Source organism: Trichosurus vulpecula, chromosome 1 (assembly GCF_011100635.1).
Source record: "Trichosurus vulpecula isolate mTriVul1 chromosome 1, mTriVul1.pri, whole genome shotgun sequence".
NCBI lineage: Eukaryota > Metazoa > Chordata > Mammalia > Diprotodontia > Phalangeridae > Trichosurus > Trichosurus vulpecula.
In genome coordinates, this window is record NC_050573.1 from 501,033,654 (window position 1) to 501,055,984 (window position 22,331).

General features: G+C 37.6%; 2 protein-coding genes across 3 annotated transcripts in view; one reads left to right on the forward strand and one right to left on the reverse strand.

Moving 5' to 3' along the window:
- The window catches only part of AP3S1 (adaptor related protein complex 3 subunit sigma 1), a 98,356-nt gene that overhangs the window by 33,891 nt on the left and 42,134 nt on the right, over positions 1–22,331 (forward strand). For both annotated transcript variants that reach the window (XM_036740368.1, XM_036740360.1), the window contains exons 2-3: positions 15,244–15,335; positions 20,269–20,380. In XM_036740368.1, the coding sequence (XP_036596263.1) occupies positions 15,244–15,335; positions 20,269–20,380 (204 nt within the window). The remainder of the gene's footprint in view (positions 1–15,243; positions 15,336–20,268; positions 20,381–22,331) is intronic.
- On the reverse strand, positions 6,951–7,770 carry LOC118832955 (40S ribosomal protein S3-like). Its single transcript, XM_036740356.1, has one exon. The coding sequence runs from the start codon at positions 7,758–7,760 to the stop codon at positions 7,029–7,031; it is 732 nt and encodes a 243-aa protein (XP_036596251.1). The 5' UTR covers positions 7,761–7,770; the 3' UTR covers positions 6,951–7,028.

A 22,331-nucleotide genomic window follows, 5' to 3' on the forward strand; every position in this document is an offset into this window, starting at 1 on the left:
GTGTTCTGTGTGAAATACTAACTTGTCTTTGTGTTTCTATCCTAACCCCAGATCTGCTTTAGGGTAGGAAAATACAATGATGAACATTTCTAACAGTGAAGATTTTTTTTTAATATTCAGTTCATATTGATCATCATTTGGCAGTGGGCCTTAGTGCGGTAGCTTTTCCTGTCTTCTAGCTTATATAATAAGTACAATTAAATGTACCTGGGTACCTGCCATTTAGGAAATCACATATATTATTTCTATATCTATGTATATATCTGTATCTCTGGAAGGGGCCTTGGAGGTCATCTAGACCTCTTTATCTGACAGAGGAGGAAACAGTACAGGGGAAATTTGACTTTTTGAAGTCATTTATATAGTAAGTACCAGAGCTAGGACTCAAGCCAGGGTCTTATTAAAAATCCAGGATTCTTTCAACTATATCCTTTTGTAATATGAGTAATTATACACTGCTCTGATCAATTTTTAAGTTGAATTTTCTTGATATTCTTTCACTCAATAGAAGAGTTTTTAGAAGGTCACATGTAAATATTTGGTTAATTGATAATATTTTCCCCTCAACTTCCATCATAATTTGGGGATATGCCCCCTCAAGAAGTCTTTTGCCCCTTAAAAGGACACTTAATAAGTCTTAACATTCACCTAAACCAGTGTTAATTATTATTTCTCCCTTACAGACACTTTGAGAAACTAGCCAGGACTTGAAGGAAACCAGGGAAACCAGGAGGTAGCGATGAGGAAGGAGAGCATTCCATACATTAGGGACAGTCAATACAGATGCTCAGAGTGGGGTGATGAAATAGGAATGCCTTGTTTGTGGAACAGCAAAGAGGTCAATGTCACTAGATGAAAGAATTACATGACAAGTATAAGGTGTAAGAAGCCTGGAAGCTGCTACAGTGAATACCGGATTATGAGTGGCTTTGAACACCCAACAGAGGAGTTTGTATTTGATCCTGAAGGTGATAGGGAGCCACTGGAATTTATTGAATAGAGAGTGATATTTTGGAAAAATTGCTTTGAGTCTCCACAATGGTGGTGGCAAATGTCAGAGGAGAGAAGGGAGTGTATTTGGGAAATTATAAAGGTAAAATTGACAAGCCTTGTCAACAGGATGTAGAAAGTTAGAGAGAGTGAGGAGTTGAGGATGACACCTAGACTGTCAGTCTGGGGGACTGGGAGAATAGTGGTCCCCTTAACAGTCATAGCAAAGTTTGCAAGGGGAGATTTGAAAGGGAAAGATAATTCAGTTTTTGACATTTTGAGTTTAACACGTCTTGTTCATTTGTTTTAGACATGTCTGACTCTTTGTGACTTCATTTGGAGTGATATTGGCGAAGATACTGGAATGGTTTGCCATTTCCTTCTCTAGCTCATATTGTAGATGAGGAAACTGAGGCAAACAGAATTAAGTGACTTGCCCAAGGTCACACAGCTACTAAGTATCTGAGGCTGGATTTTAACTCAGGTCTTCCTGGCTCCAGGCCCTGCACTCCTATCCATTGTGCCACCCAGCTCCTTAACATATCTACAGGACATCTAGTTTGAGCTATCTGATAGGTAATTGGGAGATTCAGAACTGGAGGTCAACAGAAGTTAGTTCTGGATAAGTAGATCTGAAAATCATAAACGTAGAGATGATAGTTGAATCTGTGTGAACTGATGACATCATCAAGTGAAATAGTGTAGAGGGAGAAGAGAATAGGGTGGAGGACAGTGCCTTGTGGTATATTCACAGGTTAGTGGACATGACCTGTATGAAGATCCAGCAAAGGAGACTGAGGAGTGGTTAGATAGGGAGGAGGACTCCAAGGACAGAGGGTAGTGTCCTGAAAACTTCAAGAGAAGAGAGTATCAAAGAGGAGAGGGTGATCAACAGTATTAAATTATGCAGAGAGGTTAAGAAGGATGAGGATTGTTTGAGAACAGGCCATTAGATTTGGCAATTAAGAGATCAAAGTTAGTCTCTTTGGAGAAAGTAGTTTTGGTTGAATAATGAGAAAGGAAGCCAGAACCTAGAAAATTAAGAAGAGTGTGAGAGGAGAGGAAGTAGAGGCACCTTTTGAAGACTGCCTTCTCAAGGCATTTAGCCACAAAAGAAAGAATAGGGGACAGTAGTTAGATGGAAGGTTCGATAAGGGTTTTTTGAGAATGGGAAGAGACATGAGCATGTTTGTAGGTAGTAGGCAAGCAGCTGGTGGTCAGGGATAATATTGAAGATAACTGAAAGAGTACAAATGATAAGTGTGAAGCAGCCTGACAGAGGAGACAGGATGAAATGGCATCACTTATACATGTAGAGGGATGGTAGTTACCCTTGGCAAGAAGTGCCACTTCACCATGTGAGACAGGGGTGAAGAAAGAGATTGTGGCAGAAGGCATCTGGGTGATATGTGATGAGGAGGGGAGAAGAGGGAACTCTTGGTGAGTGGCCTAAATATTTTAAGTAAAATATGAAGCAAGATTCTCAACTGAGTAGGAGGGATGGGTGAGCCGTGGGAGGTTTGAGGAGGGCTGAAAGGGTTTGGAAAAGCCACTGTGGTGAATGGTGAGTGAGTAAATTAGGGTGGTATAAAAGGATTGCCTAGCAGTGAGGGCCCAGTTGAAGTTATGTAATAAATTTGTAGTGTACCCAATCAGGATAATTTCTTCTCCATCTTCATTCAGCAGCACATGTGTAGTACTGAAAGCAGTGGATGTGGAGAGTGAATCAAGGCTTGGCAGGACACAGTTGATAATGTAAGGAGGCAAGGGACTCAGGAGAAGAGAATAGTATAGAGTTGAACTAGTTTACCAAGGCAACAAGATGGAGAAAGGAGAAGAGTGTGGCTAGTGTAGGAGTGATGGCTTCAAAGAAAGCTGAAAGTGTGAAGGACTAGAGGTCAGGGTGTAGATTAAGAATAGGGTTTTGGGGCAGGTAGGTGGGGCAGTGAGTAGAGCACCCACTCTGGAGTCAGGAGGACCTAAGTTCAAATCCGGCCTCAGACACTTGACACATTTACTGGCTGTATGACCTTGGGCAAGTCAGTTAACCCCAATTGCCCTGCCTTTTGCCCTCCAAAAAAAAAAAAAGAACAAGGTTTGGTATTACATGGCAGAGAAAGGTGGAAATCCAATAGATTGTGATCCGATAAGGTAGTTTTACAGTTCATGAACTTGGAAATGAAGCATTTATAGGGTGATGGCAAAATCAAGACTATGAATCTTTGTGTGTAGCTGAGGTAGAGTGGAGATGTAGGTCATGGGAAATAAGTAAGTTTATTAACTGGCTGGTTAAGAAGCTTTGAGGGCATATCAGTATGTATGTTGAAGTCCCCTTGTATGGTGGTAGGACTTGGGGCGGAGAGAGATTATAAACCAAACACTGAATTAATTGAGGAAGGAAGGGGAATGTCTAGAAGGTTTGTAGGATTTTGATTGGGTGGTAGGTGTGGATTGCAAGAACCTCAAAGAAGGAGAGGTTAGTGAATGATGGTAGTGGGGAAGAACCTGGAAGATGCAATGGGGAGCAAGAAGTATTTCAACTTTTTCATCTTGTGAGAATGAGTGAAAGTGCAGCCAGTGCTAGAAAGGATAGTCAGGGAGACTCTTTTTTCAGGAGGGAGCTGAGTCTCTGTGAGAGCCAAAAATGGAAGGAATGGGAAAGGAAAAGATTTTAGATGAAAACAACTTGTTGCCTATGGAATACGCATTCCAGAGTGCACAGGTTGTGAGTATATTTTGGTTGGAACTTTGGGGGTGGTTGGGTTGTGGGGAATGGGAATAAACAATTGGGCAGAATGAGGAATGAGGTTTGAATGATGACCTATGGGGCTTCATAATCCCTGGGATGGGAAGGATATTATGGGTGGGGTGGGGTGGTGGTGTTTGTTAATCATTAAGTGAAAAATTTGGAGTAAATATTTTCAAAGTCAATAGTATTCTTATCTCTGAGGCAAGTTGTTTCAGAGTCTTGAGAAGTTCAGGCAAGGGAGCAAGAACTTAGAGCAGAAGGAGTAGGGATATGTTCCTTTCTCCAAGGCAGGAGACCAGGCTAGAAACTTGATGAAAGAGTGCTTTCTCCCTTCATCTAAGCAGCAGGAGCCTGGTATGATGTGGTGGTGCTTTACCTCTTGCCCTGGATATTTTCAATCAGGCAGCACAGTTGGGGGGATCAGTCAGGAGGTGCATGGGCACTGTGGTAATATGTTGTTGAACCGTTATAGGATTGTTATTATTTTTTTTTTTGTGAAATTGCCTACTCTTGCTGATTCCTCATTTAGGCTGATGGAATCTATTTAAGAAAAAGGCCAAGTCTGTCAGACATACGAAGAGATATTTGTGCTTGTTTCTGTTCATTTATGTTGATTCCAAGCTATTTTAGTATATGTGGACTTTTACTTAGTTTATATATATAGTAGACAAGTGTAAGATTGTCTAGACAAAGAATTTGAAGGATTTTAAAAATGTAGGGCAGCCATAAGGGCTGTAAGAATAAGACCGGAGGCACTGTTGTATGAATGAAGCTTAGACCAGGTTCCCATAAGACAAAGAAATTCCTTTCATCTTTGAGAAGTGAAGCCAGAATTCTGGATTGGGTTGAGCTGGAACCAGGCTCCTACAAGGTCTGTGGGCTTTGAGGACAAATCCTCCACTTTGTAGGTCAGGTCAGAACTGGGTGTCTAACTTTAAAAAGAGTTGGAAAGAACAGAATCTATAAAATACTTCTATCCCATCAAAGGCCAACATTTGTATTTTATCCATTGGAGAAATGAAATGTGCAATTTCTTAAGACAAATTAAATTGGCATATCAAATTAGTTGTTCAAAAGAGTGATACACTAATATAAATTAAGAGCACACATAATAGATTTTTGGTTGTGTGAATTCATGTTGGCAGAGTTGTCTTTTATATTTGTCTTCAATTTCAGTTTAAGGTTTTCTGTCCAGTGAATCCAAAGGCTAAGGAAAAAGTGCTAAAGTCTTATCTGGCACTTAGGAAACCTTTTAACTTTTTGTCTCTAATTTGAAGAAGGAGGTTTAGTTTTCAACTGCTAAAAATTGCCTGGAGAAGAAGAGGTATGGCCCAAGGGGGAAAAGGCAACTAATACGTTTTTTGAAAAGAAGGCAATATTTTATGTTTTGGTAGGGAGCCTTTAATTTGCTAAACTCTAGTGGTCTTTTCTGAATGAATTGGCAGAATTTAATTGCCAATTAAATTAGAATCAAAATCAGCTAAAAGGAATTAGAATAGAATGTCCTATGCAGGTTCTTAAGAAACCCGGTTAGAAATGTTTTATGAAACAAAAAGAGAATCTAAACTGGTAAACTGAAAGTTTTATCACTGATCACCCAGTAATAAAATTATGCATTGAGTTAGATAAACATAAGAACATCATCTCATTTTGCAAAAGAGACAGATTGAATGGAGAAAAAAGTAAACTATTTCATAATTCAATCAGAACATTTGAAACATGATGAGAAAGTAGAGAATTACAAGGTTAAGGGCTTACTACTATGAGAAAGAAAGTGAAAAATGTAATCAGTTGTAATGTGGTGATTTGCAACAATCAGTCTGGGTATCAAAGTCAGTAACTTAAAAAAAGAATTAAAGGAAATTAAAGGTCATTCACATTAACACAGTGTACACTTGAAGCTGAATTTTTAAAATTCAAGTTAATTTCTCCTCCTCTGCCTCCTGCTTTGAAATATCTTACTCCTGCCTTCCCTTTCCCCATCCATAGGGAAGACAAGAAAAACAAAACTCACTACAAAAATGTATAGTCATGCAAAACAAATTTCTATAATACCTATGTTCCAAAAAAAGAAAGATGAAAAAAAAATGCTTTAATTTGTACACTGAGCCCATCAGCTCTACCTGAAGGTGGATAACATTTTATCATAAGTCTTTTGAAATTGTGGTTGGTCATTGTGTTGATCAGTTACTAAATCTTTTAAGGTTGATGATCTTTACAGTATTGCTGTTATTGTAGAAATTGTTCTGGTTCTGCTCATTCTGAAACCATCCCCTTCATTACTTCTTACACACTATAGTATTCTATCACATGCATGTACCATAGCTTGTTTAGTCATTGTCAGATTGGTGGGCATCTCCACAGTTTCGAATTCTTTGCCACTACAAAAGGAGATGCTATGAATGTTTATATTTATGTGATGAGTTTTTTTAAGTTATATTCATCTGTGTTCTGTATGTGTCTTTGCAGGTATACTCCCAAGTATTGTATTGTTCATAGTTATTTTAAATGGAATTTCTGTCTCTTCCTGCCGGATTTTATATCCTGCAACTTTGCAGAAATTGTTAATTGTTTTAATCATTTTTTTGTTTGACTCTAGGCCCTCTAACTAACCGTCATATTATCTGCAAAAAGTGATAGTTTTGTTTCTTCTTTGCCTTTGCTATTCCTTCAGTTTCATTTTCTTGACTTATTGCTATAGCTATCATTTCTAATATAATATCGAGTAGTAATGGTGATAACGGACATCCTTGTTTTATCCTTTTTCTTTTGGGGAAAAGCTTCCAGCTGATCCCCATTACAGATAATGTTTGATCTTGGTTTTAGATAGATAGTACTTACTATTTTAAGGACAGTTCCATTTATTCATATGCTTTCTAATGTTACTGTTTTTTAAAACAAGAATGGGTGCTGTATTTTGTCAAAATCTTTTTACTGCATTTTAAAAATGATTATGATTTTTGTTGTTTTTATTATTAATATAGTCAAGAACTAGTTCTGCTTTCTTGTTATAAATGTAGCATTTGACCTTTGTGATCTATTGATGTAATCTCCTTGATAATGTTTTATTTAACATTTTTGCATCCATATTCATTAGGGAAATTGGTTTATAGTTTTCTTTGTTTTGACTTTCCCTAGTTTAGGGATCAAGGTCACCTTGGTGTCATAGAAGGAATTTGGTGGGATCCTATCTTTGCTTATTTTTTTTTTGTTTTAAAAAAAAAAGATTTTATTAAAGATCTTTACAGAAGAGCTTCGGGCACACCATTCCAGGTGTCACAGAGTCCTGTTACGCAGTGGGCACTGGCTGGGGCATAGCTGGTTGCTCTGCCTTCCCACTCTTCTGCTCTGAGATGGGGGTGGTAGGAAGAATCTCATCCTTGGGCTCTACGATGCTCACATGGTCAGGCAGGGGCTTCTTAGGGCCAATCTTGCCACTTGGGTCCCAGGGCAACATGATTTTGACTTTAATTCCCAATACACCCTGTCTGAGGAGGACATGACGCACAGCTGTGTCGACGTAGTAATTGATGGGGTCTCCACTGTGGATCATCAGGCCATCCACAAACTTCATGGACTTGGCCCTCTGGCCTCTGAGCTTACCAGACACCACCACCTCACATCCCTTTGCTCCACTCTCCATAATGAAGTGGAGGACTCCATAGCAGGCCCTACGAACAGCAAGACCTCCCAGCAGTTTGTAATGCAGGGACTCATCCTGGGCAATAGCACAGAGACCTCTGGTGGCCACCTTCTCAGCATACAGCTCTACACTGCCTTCAGGGAAGCCAAACCTCTTTTGAACCACCGCTGTCAGTTCATGAATCCGGCGACCCTTCTCTCCAAGGACATTCTGAGTCCTGGTGGCCAAGATGATGATTTCTGTCCTGGTTGGAGTAACTCGAACCTCCACCCCAGAATAGCCATCCTCAGCCAGCTCCCTGGTGAGAAACTCATTCAGCTCGGCTTTGAAGATGCCATCAGCAACAAACTTCCTCTTCTTGGAGATCTGCATCGCCATCTTGCACCGACGGGAAAGGATCTTTACTTATTTTTAAAACAGTTTATATAATGTTGGAATTCATTGTTCTTTAAATGTTGGTAAGAATGCACTTGTGAATCCATCTGGTCCTGGGTCCCCCCAACCCCCACTTTAATTTTCATTTATGCTTTTTTCAATTTCTTTTTTGGAGATAGGATTATTTAAGTATTCTATTTCTTGTTCTGTTAGTCTGGGCTTTTGCTTCATCTGAGATCATGATAACTTCTGCTCTAGCCCCTTATTTTAACTCTGTCTGTCTCCCTAAACTTCCTTAGATTGGAAAAATGACTGTGGCTTTTTCTGTTTTGCCAATTAGAATTCAGTCTGGTGTACTTTCTAGATTGTTGTGGAGGAGGTGTGCTGGGTGAGCTGGACAAAATTGCTTCTTCTCACTCTGCCATCTTACCTAAAACTTCTAGTTATGATAATGTTCTGAGGTTTGAATGAAGCTCAATTAAAATACCATTAGAGAAGTATAGATGCTTTTGTCCCTGAAAAATTTTAAAGTGCAAACTGTGCATATACCAAACAAACAAACAAAATGGCCAAAAAGGAAAGACCAGTTTGCAGAAACTGCAACATATATTTAAGGAATTTTTTTAAAAGATCTCATTAAGGTGAAAGGAAAATAATGAAATAGCTGACAATTGTCATGCTTCTAGAACTGTAAATTAACTGCTTGTGGAGAAATACTTAATTGAAAAGGATAAACAATCCTCATCATTGGTCAAAAGCTCACACTGAACTTAAGGAGTTTATATAGAAGTCCAGGGCCCCTTGGGCAATGGAGAAATTCTAGGAAAAATTAAAAAGGATTAGATCAGAAAAGGTAGTTTGCCTTAGGAAATACATTTTTCGTTTATTATGTCTGAAGAGACAGCTCCTTTCAAAAGAGGTGAAGTTAAGTTAGAGAATTCTAATCATTTCCAAGATTAATTTTATGGAGTCTGATAATCTTGTAAATTTGAGAAAGTGGCTTAAATCACACAGCAAACATTAGAGTTAAACAGCGTAAAATTTAGATTTTTATAGCTTGATAAATTAATTGGGGACAGTTACTATTCACAGCATAGTTGATCTGTGCTTTGGATAATAATTTCAGATGTCATGTCTTTGTGGATATGATATTAAAAGTGCTAACTAATCTACTAGTTTCTGAATACAAGCATCATAGAATGCCCAAATCAGATGATAATAGAATATTTTTTCCCATAGAGATAATCTGGAAAGGTATTTAGCTGGATTAATGTTACTATATTAATGTTAAGTTTCTATTTATTTTTGTATTTTAAATTCATAAGATTGTTTTACATTAGTGCTCTGTTTACAAGTTTCTTGCATTGTAATTTTGGAAAATATACTTATAGAAATGCTGTTAATTTTTAGGAATGTTACCTAGGGTGTGCTGCATTTGTAACGTGAAGAGATTGGATCATTTTTGGTTTGAATGCTCTGATGATTTATGAATAAGAGCCATCTTGTAGTAGTGGCATTTATCTGGTACACATTGTGGCCTTCCTCTGGTTAATGATTGCCTTAAGTATTAAAATATACATAATCCTATAAGCTGAGTTAATTAGGTTTTGATAAATAGTACAGCAGACTTTGGGAAGTTGCACAAATGCATACAAGTAAACAAACAAAATGGCAGAAATGGCCACGATGGAGAAATTGCAGCCTAAGTGTGACAAGGGCTGTTCCCCCATATGTAGCATGGGGGTCTTGTATAGCTGGAAGGGAGGTAGAATAGACATCTATAGCCTTTTCACCTCTCACCCTTCTCCAAGGAAGATTTTAATTCTTTCTAGGAGGAGGAGGAGGAATTTGGGGCCAGATGGTTTGGCCACTCTGCTCTCCTCAGAGAGAGAGTGTACTATGCTACATTCATATCTATCTGCTGCCTTAAATGATGCTAATCTAGAGGATGTGGTTTTCAGATTCAGTCTAACTGCTGATCCCTGTTTCATTATTGGGGGATGGAAGGCTCAGCTTTTTATCCAAGGCTTTGACTTCTTTGCTGGTTCCACAATGAATATACATGGTAGGTAGCCAAGAATCCCATTTATTCAAATAGCAAAACAGAATCAGAGAAAATATACATAGGGGAATATATACCAGATAATATAGAGTAAAAGAGCTCTCCCACTGGGAGTAAGGTAACTCAGTTGAACCAAGAGATACTTTTAGATCTCACCCAAGGGGAAGTTCCCTGAAATCTATTGTAGCAAGCTAGGGATGTGGACATAATGGAGACTGTTAGCTCTTCTCATGTTGGCTTCTTCCCAGAGTCCTTTTCTTCATCAATTTGAAGTGGAGTTGGCATCTTCTATCCTCACTCTCAAAGCTGGAAGCCAGAAGTGCCCAAAGCCAAAGAGACTTGAAGCAGGTCCAAAGACTTGAAGAGATTCCAAGAGAGTCTGAAGACAACTGAAGAGATCTTCTCTCTCCCATTCTCATCAACTCTGCCCTCCCCTTGTGCAGAGCAGAGCAGGGCATGGCATGGCATAGGATAACATTCATTTCCACTGATGAGGAGAGGCTCTTGGGCTTTGGGACTAGGGTTACATAAAATTAAAGATTTTTTACTTCATTAAAGAGTAACTTAGAAAACATAGTTTGAAAACAGTAGGTTTCATGAGGACTAGGAATATTTAGAAGTTATTGAAATGTGAAATAGCCTTTTTGTTTTGTATTTTAATGATGAATTTGTTGGTTCCTTGGAAAACTGAACCATACTGCTCTAGCCTATTCAAATGAGACTTTAGACTTTCTTCCATAGGGTCTAGCATAATTAATAGGCAAGTTGCCCACAGGTTTCTCTCACGAATGTGGGACAATCTGGTGTGTGAAGTACTGAGAAACCCCAGAGAAAATGTGAACCTGTGCACTGTACCAAGCTTTATAGTAAGGAGATTAGTTTAGGAGAATATAAAGAGTTAAATTAAAAATTCATTCCATTAGCAAACTCTTTTTTTTTGGTAGACTTTATGAAGCCTGTGCAGAATGATCTTTCAGAAGTAAAGCTAAGGCCATCGTCCTGGAAATGGCCAGGCAAGTTAGAAAGAAAAGACCTAAACTGAATCCATAGCCAAAAATGTAGCCTCTCTTCTTCTCCCACCCCTTCAGACATAATAATGATTATTTATCTGATTTTTTTCCCTCAGTTTCCATTAGCCAGTCTAAAAGACCTTCCTCTTCTACAAGACCAGCTTTTTTTTTTTTTAAGTTGGCCTTACCTTGCTCTTGTGGGAGGCAAACAAAATGGGGAATTGCTGTTAATTGATGCTGTTGTCATCCAAAAAGTTACTTTGCAAGCTCCAAAACTTTCTTTAATGGTCCAATAATATTGCTGTACCTGTCTCATATGCTAGGTACATGTTCTTGGGAAATAATTAAAATAAAGTTTCTTTCGTTAACATACTGGTTGATTTTATTCAAGAGACTAAATGCTGTAAGTAGGAATATGTTTTTATTACAACATATTTTCAAGATGAATTAAAGTTTGTACTTACTACTTAAGTAGATTCAAAAGCAGTTACAAAGAAATTGCTGAAAGATTGTAACCAGATACTTACTGTTAACCACCCAAGCTGCTGCTGAAAGCCAAAGTCTTTAAGACTGGGTCTATGCATCCCACTATAAAAGAACTTCTGCTCCTGTTGAATTTGAAACAGAAGTATAGGGCTGGGGTGGGGAACCTGTGACCTTGAGGCAGGTTCCCTACCCCTGGTATAGAGTGACTGTAATAGTGTCTGTCTTTCCTGCCCGAAAGAGGAGGACTTGCCATTCCAGAGCAAAGAGGCTGTGCCTTATAGTAGTAACTATACTTCCAGGACAAAAGGACTCAGTATTGAACCCTATGGCTTGTGAGTGCCTTTTTGGAGGGAATTGGAAAAGACTTATCTGGGAATGTGAGGTGTGTATATTATTACCTAAGTTTTAGAGCAGCTAACTGTCCTTACTTCTTTATGCTTTCACCTGCCACATACAAATGTATTCCGTAAGAAGGAATTTGACGGTGTGTGTGTGTTGGTATACAAAATATCTGTAATTATTGATATACAAATGTTACTATTGATGAATAGACTGTTCTTCAATGGTATCACTGCATTTCCTAAGGGAATAGGCACAGAGGCAGTCCCTAGGATTAATGCTCTATTGGAATAGGCCCATCTTTTTATTTTATTAGATAATCTAAAATAAGGAGAGAAGGTGGATGGTGGGAATGCTGTGCTAGAGATTCTTTAATAACCTATTGTTTCCCAGTACTCTCTTTGTTCTAAAGGGGTAGTTATCTAATTGGTACAACTTAGAATCACGACAAGGTTAACACCTTAAGGTCCTCACTGACTAGCAAAGGGAAGCAATATTTAATTGCACTCTTTTAGGATAAGCCAAAACTGCAGTTCTAGGCTGAAATGTACACATAAAAAAAAAAGTCTAGAAAGAGACTACTAGTTGGTACAATTAGAAAAGTAACTGTCCTATGACAGGAACCTAACTGAATCATTTCCAGGTGGGCTTTGGAGAGCTCCCCATCCTTTCTGCACTCCGCTCCCCATTCCCATGAGAATACTCCTCTTTCTATCAAAGCGTAAAAAAATCCAATAGGCTAAATACTCCAGTGGAACAGAGCCATGCTCTGAAGCCCAGGATTTCTTGAATGATGAGCCAGGGCTTTGATGACTTCTTCCATTATCATTGACCTGGCAGTTTAAGCAATGGATCAAGAATCCCTTCTGACCTATGGTCATGGAGTTATGCCATAGTTCAAGTGAGAGGGAGTGAGGTCCTGAAATAAGGTGGTGACTGAATAAATGGATAGCAGGAAGTGGGTGTGAGATAGAATCCACAATGTTCATTTAGAAAATGATGAGAAGGGTAGAGGGAAGAATTGAGTGTAACTCCTAAATTGTGAACCAGGGTGATTAGAAAGATAGTGGAGCCTTCAACAAAAACAAGGCTATTCCTAGAAAAGAAAGGTTTAGAGGGAAGCATGGAGATAAAAAATTTTCTCAGTGCTCATTCTTTGTGACCTTCTGCAACTGTCCTGGTTCCTCTGTTGATAAAGTCATCAACTCCCAATACCTTGCCACATGCTTGTTGAATGAACAGATAAAATCCTGTCTTTTTTTTAGGTTATCTTCTTTAGGACTAATTTCTCTTATTTGGAAAGGTTGACTTTAACATGGCTTTGATTCCCATGTTGCAAAACTTGTTGATTTTTCTGTCTTTTGTGAAAGAACAAGGATGTAAGTGATCTCTACCCACTATTGTGTGAATGGAGGGGGTTGGGGGAATAGCTGAGCTTGTCTGCTGTACTAGTACAGTGAGGCCAAGTTTGGGATAGTTTATTCCATTCTGATGTGATGTATTTAAACCCAATATGGTTTGCTCCAAAGCAGTTGTGCCCCACAGCTGCTTCAGAAAAATAGGTTGTGGAGAGGGAGCCATGAGACTCCAGAGCAGAGAGTTTTAGCCAAAGGAGAAGAGTTGGTGGAGTGTTGAATATTAATATGGAGTGGGAATGGGGCTAGAATATATATTTTTTGCTTGGTGGTTGTAGTTGCAGTGGTATAGGACCAGACTCCTGATAAGGAAATTCTTTCCACCAATTCATATTGGTAACTCTTCTGCAATTTATGGTTTTAGAGAACTGCCTTGGGCATAAATAACTTTGCCATTCACACACATTATTCAGGCATCAGGACTTTAAACCAGGTCTTACAGATTCCGAGGATAACCCTTTATCCACTATGCCAGATTACCTCTCAGAATATTTATTAGATTGTGAAAATGAAGCTTCAATATTCCATGGTATCTTCCTAAGATTAGTTTTTTGAAGGGATAATTTGATTATATCACATTCTTTAGTTTGCAGATCTAACCTTCTGGAGGCTTTCTCACTGTTCTAAATTATGTGGATCTAAAGGCTATGGATCACAGCCATGAATTTTACTGTGTATGTGCATTTTTGAAAAAAGATCAATTATAAAGCTGAAAAGAAACTGTTACCAAACAATGTATTTCAGGATGAAATCAGAAAAGCTTTTAATGAAATCAATTTTTAGGACAATATATCTTTAAGTCTTAACTATTAGCAATCTATTCCATCTTTAGTTTAATTCCCCAAGTCTGGTTTAGACCTTTCTACATATCCCTGAATCAAAGCTGGTCGTCAGAAGTCCTTTCTAGAGGTTTGTATTCATTCTTCAGATTCTTGGCCTAAAACCCAAGATCATCCAGTTATTTCAACGAGAGAATATCTTTGACTCCTTCCAAATTAAGCAAAACTAATTAATTGTGTTGTTTTTTTCCTAATGCTTCATCCATTTTAAGAGCTATGTCAAAGAAGTGAAGGAGAAATTACTATAGTCAGCTAGGGGTGCATCTGTTTGGAAGTGTGAGAATCTCTTGACTTTTTTTCTACATTAGTAATGTTCCTTTACCATTTTACTTTCTCTTTGCTCATTTTAAAAAAATCTTTACCCTTCCTTCCTTGAGAGACTTTACCTCTCTCTCAGGAGTTTTAATTGCATCCACATGTAATGATAACGGCTTGGTATAACTTGCTTTGTAGTTGATTCCCTAGTAAAAACGAATTTCATAAACTGTTTCTGGATACAAACTTGCTTTTGAAAACTGTTGTCTTGTGGAAAGAACACTGTATTCATAGTCAGGAAACCTGGGTTCTAGTCTATTAATGTTGCATAAATAGAATGTGCTGAACTTGGATTCAGAAGACTTGGGTTCATCTCTTGCCTCAACTCATTCAGACATTTATTAAACACCCACTATGTTCATGGCCTTTTGTTAGCTGGTGAGGATACAGAGACAAAAGCATACCAGCTTCAGCCCTTGAAGAGTACAGGACCTAGGAAGCTTCCAACACTCCTTAGCTGTGTTCCTCCTATGGGCAAGTGATTTCACACATCTGAGGCTGAATTTCCTCCTCTTTAAAATGGAGGTGACTTAATATTTGCACTGCCTACCTTACAGGGTTGTTGTGAGGTTCAGATGAGAAGATAGAAGTGAAATATTACATAAACTCTAAAAAATGTTAGTGTCACTCTTTTGCCTCTGTTATCTTTTGTTTTAGTTTCCTCATCAGTAAAGTAAATGAGTTAGATGACCTCTAAGAATCTTCCAAATTTAATATTCCATGACTTTCCTAAGAATATATTTAAACTTATTAAAAGGAGTTTTGAACATAGATCATTGTGTCCCACTTGTATTTCTTCACTAGAGAGCCTTCGTCTTTGCTTCAGTCAGGTATCATTTTAACATAAGACCAATAATAAAATTTCCTTTCCAGAGAATCATTTCTAGGGAGGTAGGGATTTTATTGCAAATTGATGTCACAGGTTAACACTGATAGTAATGGCTAGAAATGTTTGTGATATTAAAAAAGTGCTGCTAAATGTTAATCTTATTTCAATATATGTAAAATATTCTTCCCCAGAGTGAAGATACACAGCAACAAATTATCAGGGAAACTTTCCATTTGGTGTCTAAACGAGATGAAAACGTCTGTAATTTCCTAGAAGGAGGATTGTAAGTAAAATATTTAATTTTTTTTTGAATAGATGAATCAGTAACCAAGCATTTATTTTGCCTGCTATGTATAGGCATTGTATTAAGCACTGGACTTAATATAAAAACAAAAATTAAGCAGTTCCTCCCCTCAAGGAAGAACCTTATATGAGGTCTTGAGAGAGTGGAGAGAGACAATATTTATATATAAATAAGTACATAAATAATACATACAAGGTAAATTTTTTAGAGGCAGGGCAACAGGAGCTGGGAGGGGAGAATCAAGAAAAGCGTCATAAAGAGTTCTGAGAGGAAAGCATCCTAGGAGGTGTTTAGAAGTTGGTGTGTTCTCAGCTTGTGGAACAGCTGGTGGAAAGACCAAAGATGGAATGTCCTGTGAAAAGTATTAAGACCAGGTTGTTGGTCTGTGGGAAGGTTAATGATGTACACATAAGGTTGGAAAGGTGGGTGGGGACCAGTTTGTGAGGGCTTTAAAAACCAGAGGAACTTATGTTTGATCCTAAAGGCAATGGGAGAAGCTGTCAGAGTTTATTGAGTAGGATAGTAACATGGTCAAACTCTCACTTCAGGAAAATCACTTTGGTTACTCTGTACAAGCTAGTTTGGAAAGGGGAGAGACTTGACATAGAGAAACAAGTTGGGAGAACATTGCAATAGTTTAGGCAAGAGGTAACAAAAACCTGAGCTAGATTGGTGTGTCGGGTGAGTAGAGTGAAGAGTGAGATGAGAAGGGGGAATTATGAGATTTGGCAACTGATTATTAGGATAATGTGCCTCTCTAATTTGGACTAATTGGGGAAGATGATGATGATGATGATGACGACGACGACAATGATAGCTAGCATTTACAGTTGTCCTATCCACATAGTGACTTCCCTATTGCAGTTCTGATATATTGTGGGTTGGTATAAGAAATTAAATGGAAATTTTTGGAGAGTGTTGTGGAAGCCACAGATGACGCATGAAGGCCAGCAGATGACACAGAAAAAGTTTAGAAGCTCAGAAATGCATAAAATATAGGTATAGTATTGTATAATATCAACATATTTTTTAAAACACCATAATAATTCAGTCTTCTCTGGGACGAGGGGAGGACCAAAAAAATTTTACATGGATTTTCTGGATCGTGGGGGCACCATCTCTCTAACTCCCACAATGCAGAAGGGATAACTGTATATAGATCTTTAATGTTTGCAAAGCACTTACCATATATTATCTCATTTGATCATTACAACAACCCTGTGGTTTAGGTATGATTACAATGCCCATTTTATAGAGGGGGGAAAACTGAAGCTGAGAGAGATTAAATGACTTGCCCAGGGTCATAATTGTCTGAGGCAGGATTTGAATTCAGGTCTTCTTGACTCGAGGTTTCATGTTGTATTCACTGGTTCACCTTGCTTAAAAGGTCTGAGTTTTTTAAAAAAATGTAAAGGCAAGCAGTTTATTGTTTTCAAGTCCACACAATGAACTGGAATTTAGAAAATTCCAACTGAGACCTAGGTGTCCTATTTTTAATAAGAATAGATGAGAATAGTTTGTAATCAGCCTATCAGTAATTGGTACAGATGATCAAAGCTCTTCTTCCTTATGTGGGGTTTGGCCTCGGTGATCTCCAAGGACCCCGGCCAATGCTAGTTCCTGTGGATTCTTGTTTTCTTCCTTTAAAACAGTTTCTTCACAGGCAATTAATTAAACATACTTCTCTGTCATCTTGATTATACCGCTTACTTGCCTATTAAGCTATTTTCTCATAGACAAGATGAAAAGGTAACTCCTTGATTAATTAATAGAAATTCTAAATTTGTGGAGTTAGGAATATATTAGACTTTGCAGTTTATTTTAGGAAAAAGTTGCATAAATTTTGTTGCTAACATAAGACATTCTTATCTGACAATCAATTTTGCTTATGGAGGAAGTTTAATTTCTTATATAGCACTTTTTATGCATGAGTGGAGAGATGGTTTATCTTGTGACTATTGCATATTAACTTGTGGTAGCAAACTTAGTACCATCTCATGACCTTGAACACTTAACTCACTTCACTTTTCTGGGCATTAGATTTTCCAATATTCAGATGTTGGAACTAGACAGTCCTCTAAGATCCCTCCTAGCTCTAAATTTTAAATCATGCGACAGTTTAAGCAAGTATACAAGTGTTTTCTCCAATTTCAGTCATTCGGTCTGGCTGTACCAACTGGGCTTGTCCTTAGAGATGTACTTTGCCTCTCTTTCTCTTTGGTATAGAGAAAAAATGATTGAAATTGGAGTGAAGGGTTATTGTTGTTGTTCAGCTGTTTCAGTTGTGTCAGACTCTTTGTGACCCCATTTGGGGTTTTCTTGGCAAAGATACTGGTCTGGTTTGCCATTTCCTCCTCCAGCTCATTTTACACATGAGGAAACTGAGGTAAACAGGGTTAAATGACTTGCCCAGGGTTACACAGCTAGGAAGTATCTGAGATCATAGTTGAACTCAGGTCTTCTTGACTCAAGCCAACACTCTATCCATTATGCCACCTACCTGCACCTGGAGTGAAGCGACCTAGGTTCAAATTCTGGCTTTGCTGCCCCTATGACCTTAGTCAAGACTCATTCTATTTCTCTGGGCCTCAGTTTGCTTCTTTCTCAAATGAGTGAGGAAGGATACTAGATCATATCTAAGGACCCTTCCTGCTCTAAATAGATGATACCAAAGTCAGTTTGGATTTTGAATAAAGTTACAGAACCTTCCTAGCATTATCTTTTTACTAGGAGTTTTCAGAAGGAAAAACAGGACCTGGTACAGTGTCTGGTGCACAATAAACACTTCACATTTATTGAATTGAGTAGGAATACCTTGAAATATCCACTCAGATTTCTGATTGAACTTTAATTAATACTTGACTTAGAATCATTCTGTAGTAATAGTGAAACTAAAATGTGGTTTGGTAGAGCACTGAACTAGATGTCAGGAAACCGGAGCTCTAATCTTGAATCTATCTCAAATGAGATGAGTGATAAGTCACTTAATTCCACTAGATTTCAGTTACCTCTTGTCTGTAACTAGGAAGTTAGACAGACTTCTCCTTCAGCTCCAAAACTCTGATTCTTCATGGTTGTACAAGGTATTTGTATTCGTATAAAGCTATTGCAAAGTATCTGAAATCAGCATTTTACTCCTAAGTTAAAAAAAAATTTATTTTACTGCCCAATTGTATTGCTTTCATGTAATCATCTTAGCCATTTCAAAGCTGAAGACTAGATTTTATTAAATTAAAATATGTATCTGCCTCAGAAAACAAATTTGTAAAAATTATTAACTTTAACTAGAATGCTATTAGGTTAAAATGAAGTTTGTTTCCCTTTTAACTTTTTAGCAAGGAAGAATTGTTGTAATCCTATTGTCAGTGTAGCTTCAGAATAAGGGCTTATTCCTTTTGTTTCCTGTCTTTTTATAGAAAATGATTATCTTATGAAGTAGGAATAGTAATAGGTAAGTTTAATTGATACTGAAGGTCATCATTCCAATTACTTAAAGCCTGGTCTATTGGATAGAAAGCTGACCTGGGTTCAAGTTCCACCTTAAATTTAGACCTCTAGATCGTATAGCAGATAGAGCACTATTTGCTTGAAGTCAGGAAGACCTGACTTCTGAGTTCTAGTGTGGTTCCAGACACATACTAGCTAGTGACCTTAACCCCTGTTTGCTTCAGTTTTCCTCATCTGTAAAATGAGCTGGAGAAGGAAATGGCAAACCACCCTGGTATCTGCCTGCCAGGTTGTGAAGATCAAATGAGATCATAACTTTAAAACGCTTTGCAGTGTGCCTGGTATGCAGCAGCTGCTCTATAAATGCTGGTTCCTGTTATTGCTGTTATGCCGGCTACTGACCTCTCCTTGCCTCGGCACATTTTCTCTAAGACTCTCAGTTGAAGAGCAATTGCTGACTTGTGTTGGGGAAAAGGAAGCTGCTCACAGGTGTTCCCTGCACCCATGAAATCACAAGTTGGGGATGAGGAGGAGGGAAAAGAGTATGTAATGTGAGAGGTTTGATTCAGCTGATTAGCACTTTTATATTTTCAATGTTTTCTTCTGCCCTTTAAAAAAAATCCTAGCTTAGTTAGTTGATTTTGATTAGCCTTAATTTTACAAATTCTGGCAATACTGAAGATTCTTTTGAACAAGTGTCGTTTATCATATTTATGAGAATCACATTACCAGGGTTTGAAATGACAGTAGAGGCCCAACTCATAAATGAAGGATAAATCCAGCACCTGGGACAGGGACTCACCATTTCCATTCTGGCTTTTGTGGACAGTTCTTATTGTTAAAAATTGAGCCAAAATCTGCCCACCAGTCATTCCTGCCCATCTCTATTGAGGGCCAAGGACAAGAAGTTAAATCTTTATTCATCATGACAGGCCTTCAGAAATTTGAAGATAGCAGTCATCTACCCAGCAAAATGCAAAATGGCTAAATTCTTCATAGAAGATGGTTCAAAGGTGTTTTAAAGAGAGTTTTACTAAAGAACATTTTAAAAAGTGCCATTTTAATGTTGATATATACTGGAAGAATAATTCCAGAGACCTATTATCTCAGTTTTGTTATAATGGAAATCAATATATATTGAATATTAGTAGATTTCTGACTGGAAACCATCTATAGTTCTTACTCTTGTCACTGGAGTGCCTATAAATCTCTTTCTCTACAGTAAAATTATGTTTAAGAAAAAGCTTTTTTCTTGTAGTTTTCTAAGCAAAAGGAAATCCATTCTTTGTTGAATTATTTTATGAAACAAATGCACGTTAAAAATGCAGAAGCTATAAATGAGATCCTTATTACTGGGAGATTTTTATATAACAGTGTTTTACTATAACCTTTAAAATTGCTTAAACTAATAAATATGTGTCTTGTGGTCCCTCTGACATTCCAGTTTTTTGCCTTTGTTGTTTAGGCTAATAGGTGGCTCTGACAACAAACTGATTTACAGACATTATGCCACATTGTACTTTGTCTTCTGTGTGGATTCTTCAGAAAGTGAACTTGGCATTTTAGACCTAATACAAGTAAGTTACTAATGATGTCCTTGCTGTAAGTGATAACTTTGAACTTTTTCTTCAGATTTTCCTTTTGTTTCATAATTTTCTTGAGAATGATTTTATTATATGTGAACACAGTTTGTATAGTAATATTTTGCATTACTTTTTAGTCATAATAGTGAATGTGAACCCAGATTAATTTTTAATAGAAGCTATCTGAATTACCTAGGTTTGAGCCAGTAAGTTCTTATTAAATGAGTACTCCTCTTAGAATGTGTTCCTTTTAAGTATTTCTAAGCTTATTTTGAGATGATTCAAAAGAATGATGAAAATCACTTGACTATTGGACAAATGTAAAGAAAAACCAGTGTAATTGCTAAAAAAATTCATTTTTTAATGTTCAGTCAGTGTTTGAAAGGTCCATTAAGGGGAAAAAAAAAAGCACTTGCCCTCTTAAGAAATTCTCAGAAATGTAAGTCAAATTGAGGGGGAGAATTCAAGACCTGAAGTTGATGATTTTATGTATATTTTTAGCAATGGCTGCAATATATCTTTAGCATCAGAACCATTAGTTAGTTAGGAGGAGGATTAAGGAGGGTTGCTTGACAAACAGGCTTGTCACATTCTGGTTGCAACAAAAATTTTTTTTCAAAAGAAATTATATAATCTTAATCTGATCTTAACACCAAATAAAATGAGCATTTCCACATACAAAGTAGAGCAGATAAGGAGGATTTATTGTATAAGAAAATGATACTTTTTACTTACCACTTGTTTTTTCTTTTAAGTATATAATAATTTTAACATGTAATTTTCAAAGTTGTCCTGTTTGTGCTTCTCCTGTTCTCTTTTATGCATTTGAAAAAATGCTTCAATATCATTTTCTTCCTTTCTTTTTTTTTTTTTTGCAGGGAAAGCAAACTGATCAATAATACTAAATCCCTTTCCTTTCCTTCTTCCTCCCTTCCCCCCAAAGGAAAAAGAAAAACAAAGCCCTCATAGTACATATGCATATAGAAGGAAAATGAATGCTTACATTGGCCATGTTTGAAAATGTATGCATCATTTTGCCTCTCGAATCCATCGACTCTCTCTGAGGAGGGAGGTAACATGCTTCATCATCAAGGGAGGGAGGATTTACAGTTGAGGAAGCCAAGCAAACAGAGGATAAGTGACATGCCCATGGTCACATAGCTTGTGTCTGTGTCAGGATTTGAACTCAGGTCTTCCTAACTCCAGGCTCAGTGCTCTATCCACTGCACCAACAACTGCTTTATCAAGGCTCTGGAATCGTGGTTGGTTATTACTTTAATCATGCTTAGGTCTTTTAAAGTTGTCTTTCCTTACAGTGTTGTTATTTTTAGAGGTAGCTAGGTGGCCCTGAGGATAGACTTCTGGGCCTGGAATCAGGAAGACCTGAATTTGAATCCAGCCTTAGATACTTACTAGCTGTGTGCCTCCAGGCAAGACATTTAACATCTACGTGCCTCAGTTTCCCTAACTACCCTGCAGGCTTGTTGTGAGGATCAAGTGCCATAGTATTTGTAAAGCACTTAGCCCAGGGCCTGCACACAGTAGACACCATACAAATCTTTACTCCCCTCCCTTTCTTTGTTATATAAATTGTTCTTCTGGTTCCGCTTACTTCTGAATCTATTCATACAAGTCTTCTCAGGTTTCTCTGAAACTGTTCCTTTCATCATTTCTTAAAATGTAATAATATTTCATTACATTCATGTACTGTAATTTGTACTGCCATTTGGTGATAAACACTCTCCCCTCTCCCCCCATTTTACAGGTCTTTGCTGTATTGAAAAGAACTGCTAGAATTATTTTTGTACATGTAGATTTTTGCACACATAGAGTTATTTTTATACACATGTAGAATTATTTTGTACACTTTTCATTTTTTATCTTTTTAGAGGTATAGCCCTAATAATGGCATTGCTGGACCAGAGGACGTACTTTATCTTTCCTA